This window comes from Patagioenas fasciata, chromosome 12 (assembly GCF_037038585.1).
Source record: "Patagioenas fasciata isolate bPatFas1 chromosome 12, bPatFas1.hap1, whole genome shotgun sequence".
NCBI lineage: Eukaryota > Metazoa > Chordata > Aves > Columbiformes > Columbidae > Patagioenas > Patagioenas fasciata.
Window position 1 is genome coordinate 14699796 of NC_092531.1, and position 15205 is coordinate 14715000.

Genomic DNA, 15205 nt, shown 5'->3' on the forward strand with positions numbered 1-15205 from the left:
CTTTATGCAGAATCACTTGGCCATGAAATAATTGAAAAGGCACAGAAACACAAACACTAATGTTAACACCAGGTAATACCACTTATACAGGGAATTTATACCAGGAAAGAACTAACTAGAACTAGTCCCATGGGCTGAGAGGTTGGGAGCTGGAGCTGGATAGATGAGTTTTATGTCCCAGAGAGCTCAGTGGCCGGAGATGCTTCTGCTGGCATTTCACTGCTCGACTTGCACCAAGCGAGGGATCTTTAGTACATCAGAGAAATTAGCCCTTCGGCTTTATACAATAAGCTCTATTTTATAATGTGGAATTATTTGGTAGTTGTCAAATGCAGCAGAACTGTAATCAGCGTAATTTGAAATTTTAATATACAATATAATTCAATCAAACAAAAATTTCAAACCCGTTTTGACCGAATTAAAAAAAATCAAAAGAGCTATAATGAGTAGTTTATGTAAATTAAACAATTCTTTCTGGATACATTCCTTCTGGCTTTAAAACCATTATATGAGGAATGAATTTGGCACAATATACAGAAATATCAAATGCTTATTGAAATTAACACATTTAAATACCAATGAATATTTAAACTACAAATAATTCTCTGAATGCCAGAACTAATGAAGTCTGGTTTCATATGGATTTTTCTGTTGTTGAAATGTATCATCTTACAGCCTCTCTCAATCATGTGGATTCTTTGGAATCTACTAGTGCCTGAGTTCATGCTAACGTTTCCCTCCATTGGGTATTTTTGGGATCTCTCTCCTCACCTAAACACCTGCTGTTAATGAAACAGGCAGGAGTCTAATGATCTCTGAGACCTCAAGTGTTCTGGCGTACACAGCTGAAAAGAGCTAACAGGTTTAAAAGTTATTAGTGAAGAAAAATGTACTGAAAAAATAATCCTTAGAAAGCCAGATTAATAAGCAATCAGTTTTTATGTGGCTTCAAATGGATTATTGTTTAACCATATTAGTCCAATGCTTTGTTCCAATAATTCTAGGTTTCTCTGTAGATGTAAGGGTGAACTGCCTATTTACTTTCATTTATATGTCCTCACTTTGAAAAAAAAACACTGTGTAAAACGTGCACATTATTGCATATGAGTGAAGTGTTATGACACCCAACTTATTCCACAGTTGGATACCAGACATCCATTTATATGTTGGAATATTTAACTGTTTTATTTGAATTATTTTTACCTATTGCTTTGTACAAGCTAGTCTGGGCTCATCAACTCTGACCAAGTCTTAAAATGAAAGATCAGAGAAAAGATTTACCGTGAGGAAGAAGCCCAGTGGACTATGAAGAAGCCATGACAACAAGACACCCCACTCCTTCATTACTCACATGTGCGCTCTTCTTACTCCACCTCTCAGGGCTGTACCTCTGACGCTCTTTTTGAAGCCAGGGGTAGCATTTCAAACGTGAAGTAACATCACAATAGGCAGTGCCATTTCCTCCAGATCCCTCGTTCGCTTTAAACAGCCAGCGCCGCACATCCATATTGTCAACAATGAGCTGGCTGAGAACACGAATCATCTGCGGAGCAACGACACAAAGATATTTTACACTATGACAGTATTAAATTGTTCCTCAATTTAGACTTCCAGTTCTCAAATATTTGGACTTGAAATTTCTTTTCTAACTACGATTTCTTTTTTCTTGGAGATGCTTGTGTTGTTACAGTTATTTTGGATACATAGGGAAAGCAACCTTCAACATTTTTTGATGAAGAATCTATGGCCTTTGTCCTGTATTTGAGTCCACCAAACCACACCCTTTGGTGGTCCGTGAAGCTGTGATCTGCAGAGAGAAATTTGCTTGTCCAGGTTTTTGTCTCATCAGGATTTTAGGTTTTGGATAATCAGTATTGCTCAATAAATGTTTGTGATGGGGAATGACAAGGGATGGACTCAACGATTTGCAAAATCTGAGGAACAGTTGTGCCAGATTCTAACACCAGCCAAAACATCTGTGAAATTTTCCTACTGGAGAGTACATTATATGGTTATAAATGTACGAAGGAGTTACCAAGCAGGCTTTATAAAAATGCTAATTATTTATTTGTGTATGTATACAGATTTAAATGACTTTAAAATGCCTTTTGCCCAGCTGGTGTAGGATGCAATTAGCTTCTTAGAAACTGCAAATGCCTTTGAACCTGGTAAAAGTGTTATCAGATCTTGTTGCATTGGCCTTCTGCATTTTTACAGAGGGACTTATGTTTCTTTTTTAAAAATTATGACCTGAAATACAATTACACGTGTGTTCCAGTTGTTACTATTTGTGGCTTTTGAGAATCACATAAATGTGTTTTTCTTGATGACTCCCCTACAGTAATGGAAAAAGATCAATAATATTGTAAAGACTGTACCAATCACACAGAATTATGTGCTATCTTTAAGTGAAAATTGAATTGTGCTTTAACATAGTGTCACCTTGCTTTGATTATTTAACCTAAAAATGTCAATATTTCATACAAGCAAACAACAGAAGTAGAAATTCCATAACACTGTAGTATGAATCAAAAATATTAGAGCCAGATAAATTATTTAACAATAAATTAAAGAGTTGTTTTTCAAATAATTGATCATATAGTCATTTCATCTACTATAGAAGCTGCAATGTATTTGTGTAGCTGAGATTGTTTTCAGTGTTAAAGATGATTAATTTAAAGCAAAGCACTGTGAAAAGCCTAAGAAGTAGGAATTCCTGCAAACCATGGCACTGGTTATTTTCCTGTATGAGATGTAGCACCACCATAAAATCATTTTTTTAAAAAATCAGTACCTGTCATACTTAGAATATTGCAAAATCAGCTTATAGAATGTAATACTGAGGCATTGAATAAACATATGTAAACAGAACATAGAACAGAAAAGTTTTGTGCCTTGTAATTTTAGTTTAGTAATATCTTTTTCTTTTTTTACTGCTCATGCTAACAAGACAGGTGAATTTAGCAGTGGGAAGCCAGGTATGAGGTAAAACTCCAGCTGCAGATATGCTCAGTGAACCTCAATTTGAACGGGTTGACTTCCTAAGGGGAAGAAATTCTCCCTTCAATAAATACTAAATTTTCCTAGAAATCCTTGTTCTATTTTCAGTCACTGATAAAATTCCTATTAATTTCATTGAGGCCGTGACTTCATGGAGCAGCAACAGAAACTGTTTGCAATAACTGAACCAAACACCCTTACATATCCTCAACAAAGAAGACGAAGAACACCAGAACAATATTGCACTTAATGGGTCAGATACAACCAAAAGAGAAGCAACCTCATACATGATTTAATTAAACCCAGTTAGGGTCTAATCAATGTTGTAAATTGGATGAAGTTTGTGTCCTATCGAGTAAAAAGAGCCATCTGCACGTGGACACATCCCGGCCCACGTCCCGCTTACCTGGTCCATGCTGGAGATGTCAGACTCTCCAGGAGGGGTTGGCACACGAGCACTGGCAAAAATGCGTTTACTTCCAGACTTGGTACTATAGAGATGAGCCACTTCTGGCACCGAGCCCAATATAGGGACATTCAGCATGTCAGCCACTGCTAAATCATCTTTGTGGGGAACCCCTCCTATAATGTAGGCATCTCTGCTCTGGAGAAGAATTTTTATTTTTTGGATTGTCTTGGGACTGTACTTCAGTAGAGTGGCCAGGCACATGTGATGCTTCTGTATAAAGATAACATTATTCTTGTTAAAAGGTGTTCTTCTCTGTTCCATGAACCTAATTTATAACATTGCACACGATAAATACATTATTAATAGCAGGCTGGGTTATGACCTATCCTGTAGCTTAGCAGTTTAAATTGATAAAAGCTGTTGGGGTGAGGCTCCATAATCGTGCACATCTTTAGTGTGTTGGAAATGGGCTCGCTGGGAATAGAACTAATTACTACACATCTGTATTTATTTGATCCATGTGGAATTACCCTTCTGTCAGTCGGCAGAGAGGCTGGTGGCCTTTGGATAATAGTGATTCATCTCAGCAACACTTCTGGCATGGTTTAACTCTAAAGCTCCTAAAAATCAATACAAAAAAGAAGAAAAACCCCTATAGCAGGGATGGTATTTCACCATACAGTTCACCAGTATTTTAAGCGATTGTCTGAGAATAAAACACTTTGATTTACAAAAGCTTTCACTGATCACATTAAATTACTGGGAATATACATTTCCATTACACAATAGTTCTGATAGCTCAAGTGAACACAGCTGCAGAGCACTCAAAGAGAGGGTGGGATTTTGTTGTTTAAAATAAAGGGGTCTCAACTTTAAGAAAATTTTCATTTCTTCTAAAAAAGAAGATCTATTCTGAACAAAGCTACTCATGACATGCTATAACCTCTAAACTTAAACTAAGAATATTGGTCATAGCAGGTGAAACCTCAAAACTGTTTTCTACAACATATCCTACGCATGGCCTGCAGATAACCTGATTATCTTTCCAAAGGTATAGAGGCACCCTGAGGTTGAGACAGACAGGGATGGACATCATACAGCAATAGTACAGAGACCTCCACTGCCATAAATTGCCATAACCAAATAGTCGTAACAAGAAGGAAATCTTCTCATTGAGATTTCATCTAACTTAAGCCCTAGTCAGGAAAGTATTCCTGGATTTGCCAGGAATTTTCAGGAGAACCCAGAGTACTTTCCTTCAAAGTCCTGGATTGGAGAACCCAGAATGTTTTATTGTGGGGGACTACGGTGGGTCCGTGGATTGCCTGACGGAGGGCATGGGAACAGAAATTAGCCTTGAAGATATGAAGGCCTACCCATGAGAAAGATGGGAGTAAAGGAGTATCCGGAGATATTAAGGATGTACCCGTGAGAGAGAAGGGAGTAGAAGAGTAACACTGATGATAGCAAAATTAGCCAATGAGATGTTACTGCTGTAACTTGTAACCAATAGTGAAGAGACACATTAATTGGTAAAACTGTATAAAAATGCACTTGTGGCAATAAATGGCATCTACTACTTTCATCCTGGAAGAACTTGGTCCATGTCGTTTGTCCGTCTCAACCACGACATTTTCCCTCAAGGTCCTGGATGCTCCTTCACAGCGGCTGAGTATAAATCCTGATTCTACTACTTGGAAGTAGAAGTGTAAGGGCAAAAAGAACAACAAACAAGTTTCCTGGAGTCTTTTTCCTTCCATCAGTTTGAAAACTGAGACTCTTCATGTTCCGATTCATTTGTTCCCTCTCTCCTGAGCATGGTACAAAAGCAGGAGATGGCCCGTTTGGTTGGGCTTGTGGCCGTGGAAAGAACAGGATCAATTTCCAGCCCCGGTCACTTGCTCCCTGGGGCCACGAGTGGTGATGTAGGGACGAGATTTGCTTTGTGTCTTTCAATAATGGATTTTACAGTTAATTAAGGAGCGCAGGAAACAGGCTGTAAAATCTAGTTCATTCCTGCTCCGAGTGGTACAGCTGCCGTGATATACAGTTGTGCGAGAGAAAGCAGGTAAAAGCAGAACTGAGGAATCCTCAGAATTCCAGCACGACTGCACAGAATAGTGGTTGGCAGGTTAACCAAAAAGACAGTTCTTGGTTCTCTCAAACCTGTTGATTTTTTTATAAACTTCTCAGGATCAGAGAAGCCAACCTTGGCATCAGCTTTACTGTTAATATGATGAGCAAAGCTACCACTCTGCTGTTTCAATGTGCAGCTAGTGGAGAATCAGGGTAGGGTCACCCTTTGTTAGAAGTGTTTCACGTTGCACCTGGATGCACCAAGACACAAGAGGACACTCTTAACAGCCAGCAGCTGCCTAAGGACAAGGGCATTTGGACACCCTTTTCTCACAGGTCTGCCTGCGCCTGGTGTCTTCCAGATTTTCCTTCCATCCAGTTCCATCAGAATATCCAGGAAACTGGGCAAGGCTGATTTGTGCTTCTAGAGTTGCTCAAAGAAGCCTGCTAAGGTGGCCTTCAAGCCATATGTTCACATATTAGGAATAAATGTAGATAGATTAGGTACAACAAAAGTTTTTCATAAAAGAACCCATAACCCTTACACAGACAAAATAACAACTAAATCCATGGTCACTGAAGCCAATTGGTGACGAGGATCAGTTAAGAGCACAGATTCCTCTCCTCACAAAAGATATATTTCTTGGATACATTCATTGATAGATGGTAAAGAACATATGCTCAATGAAAAGAATGTAGGTTGAGGATTTTGCATACGTTGCACTGCACTGAAGAGCCAAGGGGATACCTCTGCCTGGTGTCAGGTAAAACGCGTGATTGTAATTGTTAGGTCCCTTCATCAGAGCATGTAAACATCTCCCAGTAAATCACAGCTGCACAATAAATTTTCAAAGCTGTTCACTCTTTTCTTTCTGGAAAAGAAACTTTGTTTGGAATATCCCCACACGTAGGAAGTCGAGGAAGGGAGCCAGGAGGCCTGTGTGGTTGAATAGGGATCTGTTGGGTATGCTCAAGCAGAAGAGGAGAGTTTACAGGTCATGGAAGCAGGGGATGGCCACTTGGGAGGAATATAAGGCTGCTGTTAGAGGATGTAGGAAGGCAGCTAGGGTAGCCAAGGCCTCCTTAGAATTACAGCTGGTGAGAGGGGTCAAGGACAGCAAGAAGAACTTTTTCAAATACATAGCAGATAAAACTAATACCAGAGGTAATGTAGGCCCAGTGATAAATGAGGTGGGTGCCCTGGTGGCGGAAGACACAGAGAAGGCAGAATTGCTGAATGCCTCCCTTTCTCTGTCTACTCTGCTGGAGGCTGTCCTGGGGAGCTCCGTACCCCTGAGACCCCGGATGAAGCCAGGTCAATGGAGGAGTTTGCTTTAGTTGATGAGGACTGGGTTAGGGAGCAATTAAGTAGTCTGGACATCCATAAATCCATGGGTCCAGATGGGATGCATCCATGGGTGCTGAGGGACCTGGCTGAAGTCATTGCTAGACTGCTCTCCATCATTTTTGCCAAGTCTTGGGAGATGGGAGAGGTGCCCGAGGATTGGAGGAAAGCAAATGTTACTCCAGTCTTCAAAAAGGGCAAGAAGGAGGACCCGGGTAATAATAGACCGGTCAGCCTCACCTCTGTCCCTGGGAAAGTAATGGAACAGCTTATCCTTGGTGTCATCTCAAGGCATATCACGGATAAGAGGGTCATTAGGGGCAGTCATCATGGCTTTACCAAGGGTAAGTCATGCTTGACCAACCTCATAGCCTTTTATGAGAATGTAACAAGGTGGATGGATGATGGCAGAGCAGTGGATGTGGTCTACCTTGACTTCAGTAAAGCCTTTGACACAGTCTCTCACAGCATCCTCACAGCTAAATTGAGGAGGTGTGGTCTAGACAATAGAGTAGTGAGGTGGGTTGCAAACTGGCTTAAAGAGAGAAGCCAGAGAGTGGTGGTCAATGGTGCAGAGTCCAGTTGGAGGCCTGTATCTAGTGGAGTGCCTCAGGGGTCAGTAGTGGGACCAATATTATTCAATATATTCATTAATGATTTGGACGAGGGAATTGAGTGTACTATCAGCAAGTTTGCTGATGACACTAAGCTGGGAGGAGTGGCTGACACGCCAGAAGGCTGTGCTGCCATCCAGCGGGACCTGGACAGGCTGGAGAGTTGGGCGGGGGATAACCTGATGGAATTTAACAAGGGAAAGTGTAGAGTCCTGCATCTGGGCAGGAACAACCCCAGGTTCCAGTATAGGCTGGGAAATTATGTATTAGAGAGCAGTGTAGGGGAAAGGGTCCTGGGGGTCCTGGTGGACAGCAGGATGACCATGAGCCAGCACTGGGCCCTTGTGGCCAGGAAGGCCAATGGCATCCTTGGGTGTATTACAAGGGGGGTGGTGAGTAGATCGAGAGAGGTCCTCCTTCCCCTCTACTCCGCCCTGGTGAGACCCCATCTGGAATATTGTGTCCAGTTCTGGGCCCCTCAGTTCAAGAAGGACAGGGAACTGCTGGAGAGGGTCCAGCATAGGGCAACAAAAATGATTAAGGGAGTGGATCACCTCCCTTATGAAGAAAGGCTGAGGGAGCTGGGTCTCTTTAGTTTGGAGAAGAGGAGACTGAGGGGTGACCTTATTAATGTTTATGAATATATAAAGGGTGAGTGCCATGAGAATGGAGCCGGGCTCTTCTCAGTGGCAAACAATGATAGGACAAGGAGTAATGGGATTAAGCTGGAACACAAGAGGTTCCACTTAAATTTGAGAAAAAACTTCTTCTCAGTGAGGGTGATGGAGCTCTGGAACAGGCTACCCAGGGGGGTTGTGGAGTCTCCTTCCCTGGAGACATTCAAAGCCCGCCTGGACACATTCCTGTGCGACCTCACCTAGGCGTTCCTGCTCCAGCAGGGGGATTGGACTAGATGATCTTTCGAGGTCCCTTCCAATCCCAAACATACTGTGATTTCAACAGAAATGGGAAGAGAGAAGGCTATACACAAGAGACACATGCTTGAAAACAACCTGCTTCTACAGTAAAACTGCTTCAGCCAAATCACCATGACCAAAATAGTCCGTGAGAGAAATGTTCCATTCCTGGACAGCCTGTCCACATTTAGCACATCTTTTATCCATAATGTGATGTGTTCTAGACAATATTTTTAGGTGGTTTTATGTGGAATGCTTCTTAAAGCTTCCAGTATTTGTTAGGTATTGCTGGAAAAATAAGCAGTATCCAGAGGGAAAAAAAACCCCAGCTACAACTGTCAAACTGCAATTTAAAAAGCAAAACTATATCACTGGTATTTATCAAGGATTTACTACCCCAATAATTTTACTTCACAAGGTGAAGGCCCAGCACAGGCAGCTCTCATTCTTGTAGGTTTCTAGTGCTGAGATAAAAGCACAATACTAAAGCAAAGCCAGCTCCTAAAAACACAAATATCATCTCTTGATGCTTTTCCTCCAACTTCAGAGAAAACAGAACACATTCATATCTACAGAATTCATTTGAACTATGGCAAAACTATCAGACAGCTCCGACTCGGGGTCCCTCCATATACAGCAAAAGAGCCGAGCATTTTTCTCACAAAGATGTTTCCAGACTATTTAACAGAAAAGGATTCATCCACACATGCGAGTGTTTTGCTGAACAGCTACTATAGAACTACATTTGAAAAGCAACACATTTACAAAATGTAGAAAAGCTTATTTACCTTCTGAAGTCATTAGTTTGAATCAGTATATGGTACAACAAATTATTGTTCAACAAAATAACTAGAAGAGGGTTATTAATACATATTAAAAACAAGAGCAGGGCTTTAAGCATAGACCCTGGAGGTACAAACGGACCCCTAAGTTTCATAAAAATTAAATCTCAGCTAAGACACTATGAACTGAATATGTACAATATAAAATTATTCTCCACTGCAGATAATCTTCACTGCACTGTAGTATTTTCAGAAACATTTTGTGTAGTGTACATTCATTAAAATATCTTTTTAGACTACGGACCATGTGGATTTAAAACTGACTTGACAGGTTTAGAACTAATATTTCTGTATTATCTAACCTATGCAGTTTTAAGTTCTGTTCTTCAAGTAGTTCTGAATTGGATTTAATTAAAAGAACACTACAAACACACGAATGATTGAATACTGGGCTGCCTGGAGATAAAGTTTGAGTAATAAGAATGGTTTACTGATATGACTTGCTTAGAGATATAAATCTATCAAGTTCTCAGTCCCAGGTATATAGTAAGAAGGGACAGTGGTCTACAAATAGCCAATATAGGACTATCTTAACTAAGTCTATAAAACTAAACCAGGATATTTATTTCCAATGCTCTAACTAGTAGTCTAATCAGTAAAGCCCTTAAACTTGCAGTAATATTTCACTGATGTGTACCAGAGCGTTACAAGTTATAAAATTTCCAATTTAATTTTACGGCATCCCTCAAGCTGTAGTAATTAGAAGACAAACTCACAGGGAAGCTGTTTATAGCTTCAGGGGTGAGAATTTTGAACCTGTCCTGCAGGTCAGCCATGTCCTCAGGGTTCCCAGATCTAACAGCTGCCTGCAGACCCAGGAGTTTATTGTAATACCGCAGTAACTCCTCACTCAGCTGAAGGGGGCAGATGTAGATGACGTCCACATTGGCATCTAAAACAAAGGGGCACAATGTTCATTACTGGAAGAAAGGTAGAGTCTATTCAGAACAGCAATCTGAGAATTCCTGATCATTTGCTAACAAATAGCTTGCCTAAAAAAAAAACCCCTGAAAATAAAAATGAGATCTGTAATTCCCAAATCTTAGTGGTTTAACTGCTTTTTCTGTGCTTCAGCATTTCTCTGAAGACAGGTCAGCAACCCAAGGAAATAGCTAGTTTTCAGAATTCAATTCTGCAGAACATATTGGGGGCAGAATTTTGCAAGTGTTGCAGGGGGATTTATATGCACGACTCACATTAACATCAATGGGAATTGCACACTGCTTTAAAAAACATATCCCATTAACTTCAGTAAATTATAAAACTGAGCAGTTAAGTTTAGGAAGATGATGAAATTCCCTTTTCATACGCTGCCTGGATTTTGTACAGCCTGTTCCTATTCTTGTCCTGTCCGTACAAAAGCTCACGGCAGGATGCCATTAATAACTATCGCTGAGCGTGTGAGTGTGCAGATTAGCAAGTTAAATACCACAGTGTGAAAATCTGTTTTTCTGCATGTAAAACAACTTGGGCTGATAGACAGTGTATACACAAACACTTAGAGGTGAGAAAGTGGAATTCTTTAATATACGCTGGTTTGGAAAATTTTAACTACTCTGCTCCTCTAAAATATTAATGTAAGAGATGAGTTAATCAATTAATGGGCCTTGCAACAGCAATAGAATATGCTGCCAAAAAGCACTGCTAGGTTTTGATCCAGCTCCTGCTGAAATGAGTAGGAAGTCTTTCATTGTCTTCACTGGGCACAGGAACAAGAGCCTGGAAAGTGCCAACTGCTCCCACGCGGGAAGGAATCAGAGGCAGAGCAAGTAGCGGACTAAGGAAACCCTGGGCCTCATGTTGGAATAAAATATCCCATATTCACTTGATTTAAAAATGTAAGGCCAGAATCTCAACTGAAGCATTTTGTAGAACATCATCTGACAATCAGCCCTGTATCTGAAGCTCCAACAGAGCCTACATATATATATATAATACAATTCATTATCGTATAAATTTTTAAAATAATTAAAAGAACAGTTCATTAGAACTGGTAGTCAATACTCTGTTGTTTTCAGGCATTTACTCAGGGCTGCAAAACAAGCCTGAAAATTTACCAGCTATGGTACAGAAAGACTCCTTGCCAATATGGGCTGTGATGCTGAAAGAACTGCACCATCAGAAATGGAGAAGCTCGGGTGAAATTGTTGAATAAAATGCTGCAATACATTTTACTACTCTTAGCACTGCCCTATAAAGAGATATACAAGTCTGCATTGGACACGGTGGGGCTCCAGAGACAGATTAGCTCATAGCAGATTACAACAAGCAAGGAAATCCTCTGGTACTCTAAAGAAAAGGAAAATCAATATGGTAAACATCAATGCTCTTCTGCCAGGCACAGGTAAAGCATCTGATCTAGTTAATAACTTAGGTAATATTTAACTAGTTTGTGTCTTACTCATGGTCTATTTTACAGTAGAACCAATTTTCATGTTCACAGATTTAAAATGAGAAAATGCCTGTTCAGTGTGTTGACTTTGTCCCTTTAAGTTTGTAACTATCACTTTAGAAACAAACAAAAAATCTATGTTAAAAAAATAAAACTATTGCAGAAAAACACTATTAGTACCTAGATAATATATAAAGGCAATTACATTATTATTTTAGGCAACTGTAAATTTCTGGATCTAATATATTTTTGTTACGAACTTACTAAGTGGTATTTATAAAATAATAATGATACTGAAATATACATGAATCATGTAAAGCATGTCATTCCAGGGAGCCAATGAAGTTGGTCACTGACAAATAATGTTCTTCACTGCTCTGCTTAACAGAGGACTGTCATTCTAGGAAAAACTTTTAAATGCATGTGTTTTGCCTCATTTACTAATTAAAAAAAAAAAAAATCAGTTTAAATAAGGGCTTGCTCTTCTCTAGCACATCTCTCCATATGAGCCTGAATGAACACTAGAATTAGCTACCTAATTTTGTAGAACACTAAACACTTTTGATCATTTGTGGTGCTCAGCATGCCCCAGGGTGAGGCTGCTTTACCTTAGCACGGAGCTGGCAAGAGTCAGCATTGTTCTTCTTATGAATAACATGGGCAGGAGCAAGTGCCGTAGCAGATAAATTACTTTGAGCTTATCTGTTCTCTATATTTAACACTAATACAAAATGTCCTCATCGGACATTCTACGGGCAAATAACAATCAAAAAAGAGGCAGCCAACAGCTCATAACGTACCCAGTATGTCACACAGCCTTCCCATCTGCAAGTTCTGCTGGAGAGCGAGATTGGGAATATGCTCACGGGTGCACTGGGAATAGCCTGGAAAACAAGTAACACCCCCCCCGCAACCTGTCTTCAGAAAACCCATGGTACATATTTGAAAGAAATCAGATTTTTGGATTAAAAAAAAAGCTGTAATAAAAAGATTTTAAATCCCAAATGTGTTATAGCACTAATTACATCAGCTGTATGAATTTACTTCCATTAGTGAACTGATGTAACATCATGGTTTTATGTCATGAGATTTTAAATACAGACCTAAACATTCCAGACCTATAGAGCTTTATAATTTAAACATGTAGACTGAGTATTTGGAGTCTTCTACATTGCTGATTTTTTTTTTTTTTTTTAAATAGTGAAAAAAAATGACACCATAGTGAAGGAAGAATCCTGGAACGTTTTGTCTTTCACACAGATAAAAGGCACCAAAGCCACTTCATTAAGGAGATGTCGCAGTGATACCTGATCATTTGCTGCAGAGGAGGAATGAGGGGCAGCCTGGCTGAGCTTGGCTGTAATTTTTAAATTCAGCTAATTCTAAATTAATCAGTGCATATATAGAAACACACACAACTGTGCAACATGAGTTGCGAGTCACAACAGCTGTGATTGAATCTATAAGGAAGTTCAATGTAACCTTCAGCATAAAATCTCACCTGATCCAGTAACAAGATCCTCACAACATTTCACATTTCTGCAAATTTCCAATTATTGGAAACTCAGGAAAAACTTGGTTTGACTAACATCTGCTCACTATCTCAGCACGTTCATTTTGGAAGACAGTAATAGTGGATCTTCCAGGCAAATTACAAGGACAATTAATACAAGCAATCAGCATTCTGAGGTACTGTGGCAAAGACACTTCCCACACAAGAGAGCAAAACATAATAAAATACAGAGAAATGGAAACCACCAGTTTCATTTTTAGCAATTTCTTGTAAAACTTACATCTTGTAGCAAGCACAATGGTACCAGGCACCTGCAGAACTACATCAATGTAAAAGATACTGATTTTTTTGCCACTCTAATATTAAAATACAGTAATTTCAAAAAGCTTGCTCTGATTACTTAAACTTTAGTCTCAAAGATACGTTTTGTTCTCTCAGGTGGGGACCAACTTGAAGCCACTAACAGTGCTGCCTAACAATATCAATACATTGACATTTCAAACATGGAAAGTAGCTGATTTCCCTACTCTAAACTGTCCTCTTGAAAGTACATGTGTTTTCAAGAACTAAATGGAGGCAGAAAAAACAACATGCAAATATCACTTGGAAAATCAGTAATTATTTGAAAGAGATAATAGCTGAAGTAGCAATCAAAAGTCAGAACTTGCATGTTGCTGTGGTTCTGCAGATACACTAGAGCATCGCACCAACTACCGCATGTACTTTTCTCAGATATGTTAACAAAACATATTAATTCACAATACATTAGCTGCCACTGACATGACCCCATTAGATGTAACGAGAGGAATATCCACTCCTTTTGAATCGTTCACCTTCCAACGGACATCACGAAACACATTAATCCTCACACCTGATACATTTTGAACACGGTTGCTCAGCTGACAATGCTTATTAAAGGCAGAGGTTTAATATTCCTTTCCTTGCAGTTTACACAAAACTAACCCAAATGAACTGCGTGTACTGTGATCATACTCTATGCATTCTGTATAATGTGTGCCATCATCTCTGGTTTGTTACGTACAGCTGCTTTGTGTATCACTAACATTTTGCTTCACAGCATTTGGTCTCAAATGCACAAAACATTTCAGATAAATTTGCATTTTCCAGAAGCCAAAGCTCCTATTTGGATTCAAAGCACCACTACTTTAGTTGATCTATACCTGCAATCTGGGTAAGTTAAAACTCCAAATGGTGTCTGAAGACAGTGATGGGGACAAAACACTTGAGGATGTGGCTGCTCATTTGCACGAGGCATCAGGGCATCTCAGCAGCTCACTGGTGGGGCTGCTCTGCGGGAGGGGCGACCTTGCAAAGCAACGTCCAAGAATTTTGATTTCTCAGTTCAGTGGCACTGACAGGACACCAAAGGCCTTCCTTCCTCCTTCACAGGAGTTTTACGGTCGTGTGTATGAAATGACTTCAGTGGAATGCTCAGGCAGAGTTATGGAAGTACTAAAATAAGAGGTGTTTGAATTAATAGTAAAAGGACGTGTTTGCACCTCCCCTTCCAGTTTCAGCCATGACCTAATGCCTTTTAACTACTATTTTCTTAATAAATTTGCTCATCTCCAAGTGTCTTCTCTCAACAAAGAGTCCACACCACTTTTCAAACTGGCCTTTGAAAACAGAAGCAGTGGTACAGGGTTGCGGGGGACACAACATGACAGTTTCAGTGACCATGGGGCAATATCTGATGTGGAAGGAGGAAAACGAGCTGTCAAGGATTCAGCCACCTTGTGCTTCCCATGCTTGGGAGAGGTCTAATTAATAACACCCAACTTTTCTCACCATACTTGGCACAACTACTGTTCAACTGAAACTGCTTTTCAAATGGATTCATGCATCACACATGAGAAATATACAGTAGGTTATATAAGGTGACAATTTATTGTAAATGTCACTATTCGGGTAGAAAGATTGATCAAGTCACTTAAAAACAGTTGAATGAAAAAAAATAAACAGTATTTGAATCCCAAATACTATACAAGTGTATTCATCCATTAGAGTGTGGGAGTAAATCTGATTAGAAAGTTCAAATTCCTTTTTCCCTACAATACCTGGCAAAAGTGCTAAACA

At 39.7% G+C, this 15205-nt stretch overlaps 1 protein-coding gene across 4 annotated transcripts in view; it reads right to left on the reverse strand.

The window, feature by feature from the left end:
* IQCH (IQ motif containing H) overlaps positions 1-15205 on the reverse strand; it is a 69686-nt gene that overhangs the window by 30458 nt on the left and 24023 nt on the right. For all 4 annotated transcript variants that reach the window (XM_071813944.1, XM_065847869.2, XM_065847868.2 and 1 more), the window contains 4 exons: positions 12396-12479; positions 9920-10095; positions 3407-3679; positions 1352-1543 (listed from right to left, as the gene is read on the reverse strand). In XM_071813944.1, the coding sequence (XP_071670045.1) occupies positions 1352-1543; positions 3407-3679; positions 9920-10095; positions 12396-12479 (725 nt within the window). The remainder of the gene's footprint in view (positions 1-1351; positions 1544-3406; positions 3680-9919; positions 10096-12395; positions 12480-15205) is intronic.